Source organism: Uncinocarpus reesii, genomic scaffold (assembly GCF_000003515.1).
Source record: "Uncinocarpus reesii 1704 scaffold_5 genomic scaffold, whole genome shotgun sequence".
NCBI lineage: Eukaryota > Fungi > Ascomycota > Eurotiomycetes > Onygenales > Onygenaceae > Uncinocarpus > Uncinocarpus reesii.
Genome location: NW_003052496.1, coordinates 1057597 through 1072415, shown reverse-complemented (window position 1 = coordinate 1072415; position 14819 = coordinate 1057597). Strand labels below are relative to the sequence as shown.

Below are 14819 nucleotides of genomic sequence, written 5' to 3'. Positions count from 1 at the left end.
TCCTGCATGTCCAAAGTGGGGTTCCCTCTGAGAACTTCCAATATGCGTGACCTGGCTCTGTAATTGGATGCTACTGGGGTCAGGCTCAAAAGAATGCATTCGCTTTCCGATTTTACATGCCAATCAAAGCGAGACAACAAAGCAGCTGACAATGGATCAATACCACGCTTCGGCACCGAAAGGTGTCCGAGAAGATTCCTTAGGATCATAGCCTTGCTGAGGAGAAGATGACAACCTTCTCAAATTGATTGTGCTTTTCTCGCAGGCGTATAGCCCCTAGCGAACTCTCTCTCCCTAAGCCTCCGGCGATTCCCAATGACTGTCTAGAATCCATGATGGCAACTGTAGTTATCGAGGCTCCAAGGCTTCACAGCAATGTCCTCAAAGACAACTTTGGTCATGTCACCCTCGATGTATCAAGACACGGTGGTGACGAAGCTCCCGTCAGTTTAATCCCAGCACCTTTGCGGGGAGGCAATTTTGCACTGGACGAAGCTGTCATTGACGGTTCGTGTATTTTATTGCTCGACAATGGACTTTGCTCTGCGTTTCCAGAAATTTTCTAAGCCAGTTAATCATAGCGCTACCGATTCCGGGGACAAAGGTGATCTCCGCCAGAAAGTATGGGATGTCCTTGTGGGGTAAAACTGCACAGATTTGTACAAAACTGCCGGACGGGCGATTGGAGGAATACTTCCTGAAGGTGAAATCCTTTCTCCTCATTTAAAAAGTTCTGCGGAATTATTAATAACAACCAGACTGTGTCTCTCGGTAGTCATGGTCGTGTCATGATTGAAGGCGAATTCGAATCACTGAAAGCCATCCACTCCGTCACTCCAGGTTTCGTTCCATTTCCACATGCGTGGGGGAAGTATAAAAGCGGAGCGGAGGAAACATATTTCATGTTGGCAGAATTCCGAGAGGTCGGCGAACAACCTCCGAATCACATCAAATTCACAACTCGGCTTGCGGAACTACACAAGAAATCTAAATCTCCCACGGGGAAATTTGGATTTCATATAACTACGTGCCATGGAAAACTCCCACAGATAACAGATTGCTGGGAAGATTCTTGGGAGGCTTTGTACAAGAAGCAATTGGCACACATGATAAACTTCGACCGTGAGAAAAATGGCGAATGGCCTGAATTCGAGCTTTTGTGTAATCTTACTCTTGAACGGGTCATTCCCCGTTTACTGAGGCCTTTACAAACCAATGGCCGTAGTATAAAGCCTTGTCTCGTCCACGGTGATTTGTGGGATGAGAACACAGCCACTGATATGGATACAGGACGCCCATTTGTCTTCGACTCCTGCGCATTTTACGCTCATCATGAGTATGAAATTGGGAACTGGAGGGCGGCAAGGCATCGGCTGAGTGGTGATATTTACGTAAAAAATTATAGACGCAGGTTTCCCATATCAGAGCCCGGTAAGAAATGATAGTGACACAAAATTACACAGTGCTTGTTCTAATTCTTCAACTAGAGGACGAGTGGGATGACAGAAACCTCCTATACTCTTTACGGTATGACTTGGGAGCGGCAGTATTGATACCAGGCTGCAATCTACGCCGGATGTAAGTGAGGTGAATCTGCTGCCCCCGACAATTTACGGAGACAAATCTAAGCTCGGACAGAGTAAAAGACGGAATGACCAGCTTATGTGAAAAGTTCTGTCCCCAAGAGCTGAATGCCGGAAAATTGGCATTGCCGAAGCCTGACTTACTATTGGCTTATGTGGATGATGACCCTCGTTGGAAAGATGCCTCCGATGACGAATCATCTGACTTCCCTGAGATGGAATTCTCAGATTATGATACAGAGGATGAGGTTGGAGATGAAGTGAACGACGAAACAAAACTGAAAGCCATGGACACAGGTGTGAAACTGGCTGGCACTTCTGAGACTGTTTTCTTTGCCAAACACTTCATGCGAATCTGGGGGATACTTCAAAGCCTTGGCGTGACGGGCTACAGGCTCTGTTGGAGCTTGTTTTACGGCGTACTTTGGCTTCTCTCGCTGGTTTAGACAATATGCATGGTACGGACATCGACGAGCAGTACAGAGTACACTGGCACTTTTCAGGCTATCTCAAAGGAAAAGGGGTAGAAGTATAGGTTGCCCGACAGGCAGGAGACACGGATTACTTCAGTGTAGCAAGGGCGGCTTTGGCTCAGAGCCCTTGAAGAAGTTGGATAGAGAGCAGTCAATGGAGACTTTATTAATGAAATTATACAAGTCCCTGAAAAAGACTATTAGATCTGCCGCTTATTTCGGAGCTTCCGGGTCACTTTCTGCAACCAGCTTCCCCACCACCAGATACTTCTCCAGGAATCTTTCTTCCCAGCCTCTCAGGTTTTCGAGCTGCTCTTGATCCAAACCGTGCAAGTCATCCAGGGGCCCCTTCAGATCTTTGGTGAGCATATCCTCATCGAAGCTCTGACAAGCTAAGCCGCGAGTTGCATCTCGGCCAGCAAAGTTTTCGTACGGTCCGCCCTATAGAGCATTGTTTTAGAACGGATCTATAAACCCGGAGATAGGGCGGAAGAGGTCAATTACCGGTCCATAGAAATTTCTTCCTGGGCTAACATCGAAAACTTTTCCGCGAACAGCAAGGTATACGGGCTTATTGCCTTGGCCATTGAATTCTATTAATGTCGTAGGCGTGAATGTGCGAAACACAACCGGGGCGGGTTCTTTTGGCAGGCTAACAGGTGCCTTGGGTCGGAATTGCATATAAACCACCACGACGAAGAGGGAGAAAAGGACAAGGTTTATGGGAGAGGCAATGGATGCCCTGGGTATTGCAGTTAGCCAGTATGCTCAAGGAGTCATCTTCGATCTTGACATTGGGTGACGGGCTGACTTACACCTCTGCACCTTGGGAAACATTGCCAGCTTGAAACACACTGGTCAGCTCGGACGAATGCCACGAATTTGGACAGGGGTAAAGACGCACCGGAATCCATGCTGAACACACTCTGGAGGTGTTTCACTGCATTGAATGCCTGCTTGGAAATTGCCTCAGACGGGCTTCAAAGGAACAAGGACAGTCGCGATTATCTCTCGCACATAGCCGCCGCTGTGCTGACCTTCCAAATGCATGCTCATTGGCTTCCGAGGCTGATGCCAAGACATTATATCATCGAAGCTGCGTTAAGGGCGCCTTACCGTAAGCAAACTAGCGTACTGCTGAAACGGCGCTTTTGCCCAAACAGGACTAAGGTCGCCAACCCGCAGGCATGACATCGCAGGCGTTCCGAATCAAGAGAGTGTTACAGTTGGGAGTGGTCGACGGGCGACGAACCTCTCACCTCCTTGTCCTGCTGGCCGGTGAAGCATCTTCCCAAGCTTGCCATTCTTTACCCAGGTCTGTGACCTTTTGGATGCCGCTCCTTTCTTATTTTCTATTCACTCCTTTGTATAGCTACTTATTTTGTTTGGATTCTTGAGTGTGTTCAGGTCCACGCTGGAACCCTAGTCATTCATTTCTGTACTCTGTACCTCTATTGCTTGTTAGACTGTTTAAATGGGGCCATAACGACACACAGCCTCTACGAAATATAGGGTTATTCATCCTTCACTTTTCCCATTTCGTGATTGTTGTGCATGAGGCCTTGCATACGCTCCTTTTTCGAGGTATGATCCCTCATCCCGGCGCCCCTCAATCTCGGCCCCAACCGCATCATTGGCACAGACATGTGCGTGAATATTGCCATAAAGAACACATCTCCTGTTGGCTTTGAACTAACATTGCTGACTTGTGGACAGGGAATTCCAGATGTGGAAAGCCAGCCATCCCCCTACGCCTACAGGAATGGAAAGCTCCCGGTCAAGGGGCCCGAAATTCACAATCCAGAGTGATAGACAGCAGGGGATTGGGAGTCAACATATGCATGAAATGAACTACGATGGCAACTCTTATAGGCCGTCATTTTCGCAGCAGTGAGTAGATTGGTTCTCGAGTTCAATCTTACAATGGCAAAACCTGACCACTAATCAAGTAGTTCTATGCGCCCGCCGCCTGCGATTCGCGAGGAGCCACGCATAGCATCTTCAATTTATTCTAACCAAGATTTTGACCACGATCACCGATTCACCTCTCCTGCGGGCCATCTTGACCCCTCCTCGCAATACCGCGACAGCCAGTATACTGACGCCTCACCTCCCGTTTCTCCCGTGGCTGGCCAGTTTAGGCATTTCGATGCTAACGAGAGTCCGGATATATCCCCCATAGACGATAATTTCGAACCTGCACCTCGCCTCCCCACCAAACAGAGTAAGCTGCCTAGCACAGGTCCAGTCTCACATAGGATGGTCAAGGGATCGCAGTACTCGCCCAGCGACGAAAACAGCGTACATAACATTTCAAAAGGCAAGCCCGGGTTTTCACAGCCCAATCGTTCGCGTAAAACAAGGTGGGATGAACTCTCTGGTGAGCCGACGAACAGTGAACGTGGAAAGTTTGCGCAATCGTCTCCGAGAACGCCGCATCCGCTCTCAGAACCCAAGCCTTCGCAAAAGAGCCCTTTCGGATTTTTCACAAAGAACAAAGAAGCCCGACAAAACCGCAAACAGACGTCTAGTTCAGACAATCCAACGGTATTACCTCCAGCCCGCGCACCATGGAGAGGGCCAGCGGCAGATCCGCTATTCTCAATCCAATTTCAACCAAAAAGCCATCTGCAGACAAACCCTTTATCCCCCCGCCACGAAAGGATAGCCGCGCATCGCCCGCTCAGCCGTTGCATACTGCCACCAAGGCTCCGACGACTAGTTCAAATATACCAAACGACATGGGCTCGCCATTCAGAATTGACACTTTTGATTTCGCAACATCTCAGAGCGGTATCCGGGAGGGCGGTCGCCACTCCTCAGGGTCAAAGAGCGGGTATCATGAAAATACCCTTCCAGCATTGCCAGTCGCTTCGCCAGATCAGTCGCCACCGCTCCGTAGCGACGCCCGGATACAGGACGTTCCATTAGAACCGGATTATAGCAAGCTGAGAAGCCTAGATCTAGATCCGCAACCTGTCAGTCGGTTCAGTATGACAACTTTCGCGACTACCGAAGCAGGCTCCCCGCCTGGAACGTCACGACCCAGCGAGGAGAAAGATATCCCGGCTATCCCGAGCATTCCAGCAGATATCGTGATGAAAGCTACCAGAATCAGGGCACGGAAACCCACTCCATCTCAGCTATCAGCGTCTACTTCAAAAACATTGCCACGTAGCCCACCTGAAATGGAGGCTAGTAGCCGCATTGAAGGGATGGAAGCAAAACTTCGTGATCTTGCCAGGAGGCGAGGGAATATCAATACTATCATCAGTGAGCTGACCCAAGTCATACAGCCAAGCGCTATCGCATACGACTTAGCGACCCGATCGGAGGTCACCAAGACTGTGAAAAGTCTTAATATCGAACTGGATGATATTAGAAAGGAAGAACACGATCTCGGCCTCAAGCTACATCGAGCCTACAAGAAACGAGATGAAGCGGATGAATACAGTGAACCGTCTGGGTTATGGATCAGAAGAGTGACTAGCTGATGTGCCCTAGTTGACCTAGCTGGCAGTATAGTTTTCCTCTTTGCGGTTCAAGTTGCGATCGTTTTGTAACATGGTTAATCTGGATTCATACTCTTCCCTTTTTTTCAAATTTTCAGTTCTCAGGCCATTTTACTTCATCTTGGGTTGACTACCAACCGTTGAAGATACCCCTTACCGGAGAATTTTACATCAATGCTCGCTTTGGCCTCAAGAAATTCCAGGCAATCTTGTAAACTGTTTTATAAGAATCCGAGACTTTCATAACGTGTACATATCTTTCTCTCTATTACACGTATTTGGGAATTCAGTCTAGACCTCTCTCAAACAAAGAAGTCGTACATAGCGCTACCGATACTTCAACGCCATTTCCAAGTTCAAAGTACGCTGGAGGGGGTTACGACCGCAGATGCTAAGGGGGGAATACTCGCTCGCGAAGAGAGGAGGATCTTTCAACGTTCCTCTCGAGGACATAGCTCGTAATATCGTTATATCGTATACTCGATGGCTCACGCCAAGGGAGCCGCAAGCACTCTATTTCTTGCCGGACTTCTTGATTCCCTGCTGGCCGGTGTTCATAGGGCCCTTGCCCTTTGCCTTGTCTGCCATTTCCTTTTTGGCTTTGGCGTCTGGATGGAAGAAAGCAGGTCGTTAGCATTTTACAGCTTTGCAAGGCCGGGTGGGAACGCTATAGGAAATAAAACGGCATACCTGCTTTCTGCTTCTCTCTGAAGGCAAGCTCGTCGTCGTCGAGCTCCTTTTTTTCTTTCTTGGGAGCCTTGAGGGGCTTGACTTTGCCGCCTGTGGTGGGGTGAAGAGATCAGTCGAAAAACCCAAGCGTGGGAGGAGAGATGATTTGCATACCTTCGCGAGATTGACCACCCATGGTTGGAAATCAACGAAACTCCCTTGCTTACTGTTGAAAATCGAAAACGGTCGACTCTTCAGCCTTGGGTCTGTGACTGACCGCTTTGCCCCTCGATGGGGGGAAAATCGTGATGGATAGAAAGGGTGCGGGTGCTAAACCGTATGCGGCTAGTTGGTTGGCTGGTTGGCTGCTGCAGTCAACATCAACCGGTCCACGATTTGGCGCCCAACAACTCAGAACTTGGCGTGACAACTTGTGATTGAATCTCATTTGATCCAAAGCTGGAAATACTTCTCAAACTGCAACAGCTTTGTTTCTCAGTTAGATGCTGTCGAGCGTTAGCGAGTGGGGAAGGGCATCACTAGCCGGGTTGGACATTTCACCATCACCCAAACTGTCATTTCCGTGCTTGAAGAGGGAATTCTTTTGCTAATTGAATCGTCAAAATCTCAAGTTTCCTCCTCGCTACATCTGATCCGGCTCATCTCGTCTTACCCGGATCCTTGCGACAAGACGGTGATCCGATGGCATCGAGGCGGTCGAGGTCCCCGTCGACCCCTTCAGAGGGTGAGATCATCGAATCAGGTTCAGAAACGAAGGCAACTACGTCGCAGACTTCTCTTAATGACATAAACGTTGACCGTAACCCCAGAAACGAAGCACGCTCTCCGAAATCCCCTGGTTCCGTGGGCAGATCCAGTCGCCGCGATAGATCGAGATCGCGTTCGCCGTACCGCGCCTCAAGGGGCGAAAAGCGTAGACGGGATGATCATGATTACGAGAGAGGCAGTCGACGAGCGCTGAATCCGAGACATGATGATAGGTACTATAGCAGGAACGAGTCGCGCCGACAACGCCAACCGTACTATGATCATGACCGAAGTGAGACCTACAACAGATATCGACTTTCGTACAATGACGACTATGATAGACGTGCTGAAAAGCGCCCTCGGACTCGGAGTCGGTCTCCGTATCGTGAATCGCGCAAGCAAAAGCGATATTCGGATGAGGAAGCGAAGGACGAAAGGCCCTCTGCTGGATCAGCAGGCGGCCGGTTACGGCATGAGGGAAGAAGGTTGTCTACAGAACAGTCAGTGAGCGAACGGAGAAATCCCTCTGTTGACGCTCAAAAGTCGAGACAAGAAACTGAATTTCGAGGAACCCAGATGCAGCAGGCTTTCGCTACTGAATCGAGTGTCTCAAATGAGTGAGTGCCCCTTATTTTTCCTCCATGTCTTCCCTCTCTGACCATGAATCAGCCCTGCGCCGCGCAGTGATGTTACTACCGAAGACGAGGTACCATCTGAGCCCGTTGACGAGGCTGCCCTAATTGAACGGCGACGCAAACGTCGTGAAGCTATCAAAGCTAAGTACCGTGGCCAGGCAACGCCTCTTCTTGTCCAAGCGCTTCAAATTGGGACTGAGACAGGGTCTACTGCATCCAATGCCTCCGAAAGCGCATCCAAAGCGGATTCTTCAGGTAAAAACAACCCAATAGTTATTTTGCAAATTCTTCAAAGCTAACGCTTCTTGTTTTATAGCCCGCCAAGGTTCGCCTGCAAATACTCCGGATGAAACATCTGCTGCTCAATCTCCTACAGATCTCCATGTTTCTCGAGATGAGGATCTTGCCAACACTGATTTGCAAAATAGAAGTGGAATAGAAAAAGAAGAAGCTTCTGCGGCTGATTATGACCCGACAGCGGATATGAGGCAGGAAAAGATGAGACATGATAAACGCCAGTTCAACGAGGATATGTCCGCCAGTGCGTACGATGAAACCAAGGTAACGAAGCAAGAAGTCCTTGTTCCGGAACCGACAGCGGAGCAGCCGAATCATATGAAGGCGAAGGATCCGTTCGATATGTTTGCTGAGGATGACGATATGTTTGCGGAGGAGCCACCTACTACAATGACACAGAACGAGCAATCGCAGGTTCCCATTTTACCAAGCGTAGCTCAACCTCAAGAACTTGACATGAGCATGATGGACAACTGGGACGACCCTGAAGGCTACTATAATGTTATGCTGGGTGAGTTGATCAACGGGCGATACCATGTCCAACAGAATTTGGGCAAGGGGATGTTTTCTTCAGTCGTTCGGGCCATGGATTCAAAGACTGGAAAGCTAGTTGCGGTGAAGATCATTCGTAATAATGATACTATGCGCAAGGCAGGCTTCAAAGAGATTGAAATCTTGCAGCAGCTCCGGGCTGCTGATCCGGAGGATAGGAAGCACATTATCAAGTTTGAACGGCAATTTGAACACAAAGCTCACCTCTGTATGGTGTTTGAGAACCTCAGCATGAATCTTCGGGAAGTCTTGAAAAAGTTTGGCCGAGATGTGGGTATCAATTTGCGGGCCATCCGAGCCTACGCCCAGCAAATGTTTCTCGGGCTAAGCCTTCTTCGAAAATGCAATATCCTTCACGCGGATCTGAAGCCAGATAACCTCCTCGTGAATGAAAACCGAAATCTCCTCAAACTGTGTGACCTTGGTTCTGCTTCTCCGGTCACTGAAAATGAGATCACTCCTTACCTTGTCAGTCGCTTCTACCGTGCTCCTGAGATTATTCTTGGAATTCCTTACGACTATGCGATAGATGTCTGGTCGATTGGGTGTACGCTCTTTGAGCTGTACTCAGGAAAAATCCTCTTTACAGGTCGCACGAATAACCAGATGCTACGCTCCATGATGGAGTGCCGTGGCAAATTCCCGCCAAAGTTCTTGCGTCGCGGGTCACTTACCCACTTGCATTTTGATGACCTTCTTAATTTTCACAGCCTTGAGGAAGATAAGATTACTGGACGGATGGTGACAAAGATCTTAGATTTCAAGAAGCCTACCCGTGATCTGAAATCACGGCTGATGGGCAAGGGGGCGAGACTCAGCGATGCAGAAACGAAGGAGATCAACTTGTTTATCGATCTGCTGGATCGCTGCTTGAGCCTGAATCCTGAGAAGAGATGCACGCCCTCGGAAGCCTTGAGACACCCTTTCATTGCGAGAACTAAGACATGAGGTGGCTGGTCGGCGTATGTGAAGTGCCCGGGTGGGGAGGGGGGCGGATTCAAAGGAGTACAAGCAATCAAAACTTGGGCTGCCATTTGGACATTCAGAATCTTTCTTTTTTTTTTTTTTTCTTGTTCGTTGCATCGAGAAGTTACTCCAAATTTCAATACAAATTCGGTTGTCAGCATCTCATCTCCCATAATTCATCCCCATATAGCGAGCTACAAGTGCATGCACATGATCCTTTGCCTTTTGCAGCACAGAAATGCAGGGACTTGATGGCGTTGAATGGACCATTTGCAGAAAACAGTTGCCCTTACTCCGTATGTAGTATGACGAGCCGATTATTCCGCCTTGCGCAAGGATGCACAGGGTGTAAATGGGTTGAACAAAGCCTGTGCTCTTGTGTTGTGTTTTTGTGGGCATCTTGAAAACCGGCTGTGAAATGCAATTGCTCTGGGAGAGAGATAATAGAGCGCAAAAAAGCAAGTTAACATGGCATCACACGATTATCTTGATAATGATCACAGGCAAGTTTCCGGGGGGAAAGCAATATCTGCCTGTTTTCACTGGCGTGTGCAACAACAACCAACAAAAGGCTGCCTGATGTCTATGCACATATAGAGCGAGATGGAGGTAGAGATTGGGTAGGGATTTCAGGTATCAATGTCCCATCATTAATGAATGCGGAAAATGGTTACCCATAAGATTTGGGACTATCACTGCACGGCTTGCATAAAGGGCAACACGGAAAAAGAGACCTGGACTCGAGACCCTGCATAACTAAACTGCTTCTTGCTGACATTTCAAGCCAGCAGTGCCGACAATCAGCTGGGAGGACCCATTTCTGCACGACGAGGGCCCAGAGTTACACAGCTTTTCGTCAAAGACCTTTTCCACTCCTGCCTAACAGTAACGACTGGATGGGACGTGATAGTGCTGTCCATCAATTTCTACTATTGTTTCTTGATCATTTCTAAAGGGGCCGGATTTAGTGTTCTTCAACGGCGAGTTGATTTCCTGCCGTGCGCTCATCCCGTCCGCTTACGAATTGGTCGAAAGAGGTTATTTCTGGGATATTCCTCCGTTCTATTATCTGCGTTCTTTATTATGCGTCAATAATTTATACGGGAAGATGGCACACAATTGCCCAAGTACCGGTACAAGAAACGCCTCCCTGGAAGCTTCACGACAGAGTTTCTCATCGTCACCAGCTTTGATAGGGTTATCCGTGCTCCAGTGGTACCCATTTTGGCGTTTTTCTTTGTTTGAACAAAATGGCTAGAGGTCCATGATCGACTCCCAATGCGATGGTCTGGTGCCGTTCCCTGCCGTTTCCCACTCCTTTCCTCCGGGTCAAAGGAGCAAACGGGATTACATTCTGGGGTTGTTGGGACTCTCTGTCGCCATCCTCGCCAGAACAAGGGAGATAACCAGGTAGCGAACTGCCAGATTCCCAGACCTGAACAACGCCCCCTATTGAAGTTTGTCGCCAGTGCCGCGCAGCTATGCGGGAGAGACTTTTAGGGCTTCGCATGTGAATGTGGTGGCTCATTGATATCAAAGCCATCACAGTCGGAGGCGAAGCGGCCGCTTTTGGCTAGCTCAATCCCCCGATGTTGGTCTTCCCGTAACCAGGCGGAAGGACACCCAGGAAGCTGGAGAATGGAATCAGAGCATTGATCCTATACTCAAAAGTTCGGGACTCGGCAGCTGCGTGCTATCGACAGCCCGCGGAATTGGGTTTGCTCCGTTGGACGCTCTTTAGGTAGGGTAGCCGATTGATTCTGCAAAGCAAAAAAGAAAAGCCAGCAGCCAAATCTGGAGTTCTGGAGCAAAGTTTACCTGGTCCATATCTCGATAACAGCTGAAAGCCCATACTTTGGACATCTACTGAAAAAGCTCGAATCGGGTCTCTTACCTTTCTGCCATATGTGCATGTTGAACGACGCCTGTGTTTTGCCATTGAGCGGGATAATGCGCGTAGCGAAAGCCCAAATTTAGGGCTTTGTACCGGAATCCGTCCAACGTGATTCAATTGCGATCCAGCAGGTGTTGGGAGACAAGGACGAGAAAACACGCTGTTCATTCGAGTACTCCGTATGCTTGTTTCTCCCAGTTCAAGCACACAAGAGTTGGCAGGGGTGAGCCGACAGTACGAAAGAAACGCAACCTCCTGATGTCAGACGGGGAAATCGATTCAGCTGAGAAAACATGATTTTCGCGGGCAGGTTCCTCTGATCGTCGAAAAACTCGTCGTTGGAGGAATATGTCCTGTGGACTTGACATCAATATCACCTTCCCGTCCGTGTTTCAAGATTTGACGAGGGAGTTCGCGTTTTCGTTTCAATCAGCCCGTTTTCCCCCATGGGGCCATATGCACACCCATTCGAATTCGTATTCTGACCACTTTTTCCTTCTGATTGCGCACAGGATGAACAAGTGAGGGGCCGTTCTGGAACATCTCTCAAACCATGCTTCCAATATCCCTGTGCACGATACGGGACGTTTGATTGATGATCCACTTGGGCGGCTTGCTCGGATGGACAACGATCTCCACGCTTCGGCAATAATGTACCCTGGAGTCGCGCGGAATGAACGAATCTGTTTGTTCAGTTACAAAGTATGGAAAATTAACATTTCCAAGAGGTGATCGAGTCTTGTTACAGAGAGCAGCCCTGCGAGTGGTGGTGCAGCTGGCTGCTCCAAGAAACGTGGATCTGTTTCTGTGGCATGGAAGATGACCAATTATAGTTGAAAACAAGTGCTGTGTTCCTCTGTCTCTTGCTGGGAAAGGGCGCGAGATCTGATCTACAACCATTGTTTGGTTCTCCGTTGAAACGATATCATTTGTAGAGTTTGGTATCAGCCTGGATGAACGGGGAGGAGTGACATTTTTCAACCAAGGACCCCCAATCTAATGAGTAGCATTGATGATTCTGAGGAATTTTGGGCCTTGGCTGAATATCTCCTTTGTGACGATCGCATTTGCGAATCCTCTTAGCGGTGAGAACTTAGAAGCCAGAAATACGGAGCATTGATAATCGCTTTCATAATTTCTCCGATATACCCATAGCTCTATGGCGGAGAATAAGGAAATGGATGGAGTGCTACTCCTTCTTCCGGCCCTCACAGATTAAATTGGAGATGATCGAGGATCAACCAGCTGTTGTCCAATGCCCTCCATCCTCCCCGTAGTGGCCTTGTAGTTAGCGAAGAGCCTTGGTGGCAAGAATTTCCAAGTATCATGAACACATTCATGCCACCAGAGCTCAATTTCAAATTCCCATGAGGAACGATTCGGGAAGAAGGCTCCGAGAGGCCAGCCCCCAGAAAGCCTTCCACACATGTCACTTTGCTTTTGCCTTTTGATCTGCTGATATTGCACAGCAACGGTGCGGCCAGGGAGGAAAATGTCGCAAGTGAACGAATCACGGCCAGCGGGTTTCATTCGCGTCCTGCCAGATTCGACAAACCGCATATGCACATATATGGATGGATGGATGATAGCGACATGCCCATTCACAGACATCCAGAGGGCGTTGGAAACCCAGCTGACGAGGATATTGGTCAAGGGCAAAAAGAAAGAGCCGACCTCTGATCGCCAGCTTGGGCGCTGACTCCATGAACTGTACTCCGTACTCTGGAACCGTCGATATCAGGCCAGGATGATCATCAGCGATCAGGCGTTGAAGCCTTGAAGGTGCAAGCGCCCTGCGCTCTTCACGTGAGACACCTTTGATGACACAGAAAAGAGTTCAACCTCCAATCTCATCTCACGCCTTGACCCTGGACCTGGACCACGGCGCGAGCAAAAGTTCTGGAAAAAGGGCTGGGTGGAGCGAAGCTGCATTCGGTGGTGAGCCCTGGCCCCTCCCTGGTCAACAACTCGCCCCTGTGATGCCAACACATTTTCTCTCTCCGTCGTCGAACCGTGTGCGGTGGAGATGCCCACAAGCCATGCACGTCGACCAGGCAGTCATCCTCACTTGCACCCTGCGAGGTTTAGCGCCGGGGCATCCCTGGGGTGTGATTTGCCAGCAAGCCAGCCACAATGCCAGCCTCTCGATCGCCTTGACGCTCTGGGCTTCATCCTGTCATGACGTGGGAGCTGGAGAGCAAGAGATCACGACAGGCGGCAACAAAGGCGAGCCAGCTCCATCATGCAGTGTTCACTAGTCGCCAGTGTGGTCTGAGCTTCTCCTGCATTCACCCTCACCAATAGCAAACCGGCATTAGTGCCTCCAAAGAGGTCCAACGAAGAACACGATGAGATCTTCCCCATGTTGACAAGCATCCTCTGGGCTCTCTGAGGTCTTGCGCAAATTTGCGACCCTCGACAGGCTGGTTCTCACTCCTGTTTCTGACTATTGATTGATGCGTCTGGATTGCTAATTATTGAGCGCATCTGCATAGACACAATGCAACTGAATAATTAATAATGTGTTACACAGCCGGAAGCCTCTGGATGGCGGCATTCAAGTTGCCAATGTGGCTGATTTCAGACATTTACATCTGTGCATCCACAAGACTGTTCGAAGAGCCATGTACTCCTGTGGCTGGTTTGTTCAATTTGTCTGGGACGCCGGAGTTTGTCCCATGGTTCAACCTGGGTAATATTGGCGATGTTCTTCAGGCTCTGGGACTTGACTCTGTAACGAAAGTGACGAGGCCCCGTCACTTCAATTGGAAGGACGCTGGTACCCGAGGCGTCGAGCTTTCCAAAGATTGAGATGGCCAATGGGATGGTGGCTTTGACGGGTCATTCTTCTTCAGTCTACGAAGTACGGAGTACAAAGTACTCATCATTATTCTGGAAATTGTGAACTCAAACAAAGCACACAACCCACAGTCTCCAGAGAATGTGTTCGCCACAATCATACACATCCAATTTTCTGACGCCATTCTTATTCAGCACCGACTTCGTGCGTCCAGCCCCCCAGAAATAGCCCAGGAGGACTGTGCGGAGACTGGCTTAGTGCCGAAATGATGACACGAGCCCACGCAAAAATGGCCGCGTGTGAAGATCGCGATCCTCCAGTGAGATTCAGCCCGAGAATGGGACCAGGGTGACGTGCATAACGAGGCAGTGTGATGAGAAGTACGCTTGCACTTGCACCTTTTCCGGCTTGTCACTCGACTAAAACTGCGGATTCTCACGGCACGCCCAGTCACAAAATGAGATGGTTCCAGCTGCCTTGGGGATACGACAACGACAGCGTCTCGCTAGCTTCATGCAAGGTCTAGCCACGACACCAAAAACACTCGAGCAGTAACATCGTGGGAACTTGGAGGCGGTTAGAGAATCCACTCGAACATCCCCTGTGGATGCATCGGGTGGAGTGACCAACTCTTAGCATGACTTTCTCCTGAATTCGCTCATGGCCAAAA

General features: G+C 49.3%; 8 protein-coding genes across 8 annotated transcripts; 4 read left to right on the top strand and 4 right to left on the bottom strand.

The window, feature by feature from the left end:
- Positions 1–335: 335 nt before the first annotated feature.
- On the top strand, positions 336–1582 carry UREG_07385 (uncharacterized protein; the record flags this gene model as incomplete). The annotated part of the gene is made up of 4 exons (XM_002582566.1): positions 336–507; positions 582–703; positions 759–1431; positions 1488–1582. The coding sequence occupies 4 exons, from the start codon at positions 336–338 to the stop codon at positions 1580–1582; spliced, it is 1062 nt and encodes a 353-aa protein (XP_002582612.1).
- A 687-nt stretch (positions 1583–2269) lies between these two features.
- Positions 2270–2970, bottom strand: UREG_07384 (damage response protein 1; the record flags this gene model as incomplete). Its single annotated transcript, XM_002582565.1, has 4 exons — positions 2270–2497; positions 2561–2798; positions 2872–2899; positions 2961–2970. 4 exons carry the CDS (start codon positions 2968–2970, stop codon positions 2270–2272), a joined length of 504 nt encoding a protein of 167 aa, XP_002582611.1.
- Positions 2971–4626: 1656 nt separating this feature from the next.
- On the top strand, positions 4627–5550 carry UREG_07383 (uncharacterized protein; the record flags this gene model as incomplete). The annotated part of the gene is made up of 1 exon (XM_002582564.1): positions 4627–5550. One exon carries the CDS (start codon positions 4627–4629, stop codon positions 5548–5550), a length of 924 nt encoding a protein of 307 aa, XP_002582610.1.
- A 531-nt stretch (positions 5551–6081) lies between these two features.
- UREG_07382 (uncharacterized protein) lies at positions 6082–6433 on the bottom strand (the record flags this gene model as incomplete). Its single annotated transcript, XM_002582563.1, has 3 exons — positions 6082–6176; positions 6259–6348; positions 6412–6433. 3 exons carry the CDS (start codon positions 6431–6433, stop codon positions 6082–6084), a joined length of 207 nt encoding a protein of 68 aa, XP_002582609.1.
- A 506-nt stretch (positions 6434–6939) lies between these two features.
- UREG_07381 (serine/threonine-protein kinase prp4) lies at positions 6940–9437 on the top strand (the record flags this gene model as incomplete). Its single annotated transcript, XM_002582562.1, has 3 exons — positions 6940–7622; positions 7675–7895; positions 7957–9437. The coding sequence occupies 3 exons, from the start codon at positions 6940–6942 to the stop codon at positions 9435–9437; spliced, it is 2385 nt and encodes a 794-aa protein (XP_002582608.1).
- A 1514-nt stretch (positions 9438–10951) lies between these two features.
- UREG_07380 (uncharacterized protein) lies at positions 10952–11394 on the bottom strand (the record flags this gene model as incomplete). The annotated part of the gene is made up of 2 exons (XM_002582561.1): positions 10952–11086; positions 11350–11394. 2 exons carry the CDS (start codon positions 11392–11394, stop codon positions 10952–10954), a joined length of 180 nt encoding a protein of 59 aa, XP_002582607.1.
- A 1170-nt stretch (positions 11395–12564) lies between these two features.
- On the bottom strand, positions 12565–12960 carry UREG_07379 (uncharacterized protein; the record flags this gene model as incomplete). The annotated part of the gene is made up of 1 exon (XM_002582560.1): positions 12565–12960. The coding sequence occupies one exon, from the start codon at positions 12958–12960 to the stop codon at positions 12565–12567; it is 396 nt and encodes a 131-aa protein (XP_002582606.1).
- Positions 12961–13869: 909 nt separating this feature from the next.
- On the top strand, positions 13870–14160 carry UREG_07378 (uncharacterized protein; the record flags this gene model as incomplete). The annotated part of the gene is made up of 1 exon (XM_002582559.1): positions 13870–14160. One exon carries the CDS (start codon positions 13870–13872, stop codon positions 14158–14160), a length of 291 nt encoding a protein of 96 aa, XP_002582605.1.
- Positions 14161–14819: the final 659 nt, after the last annotated feature.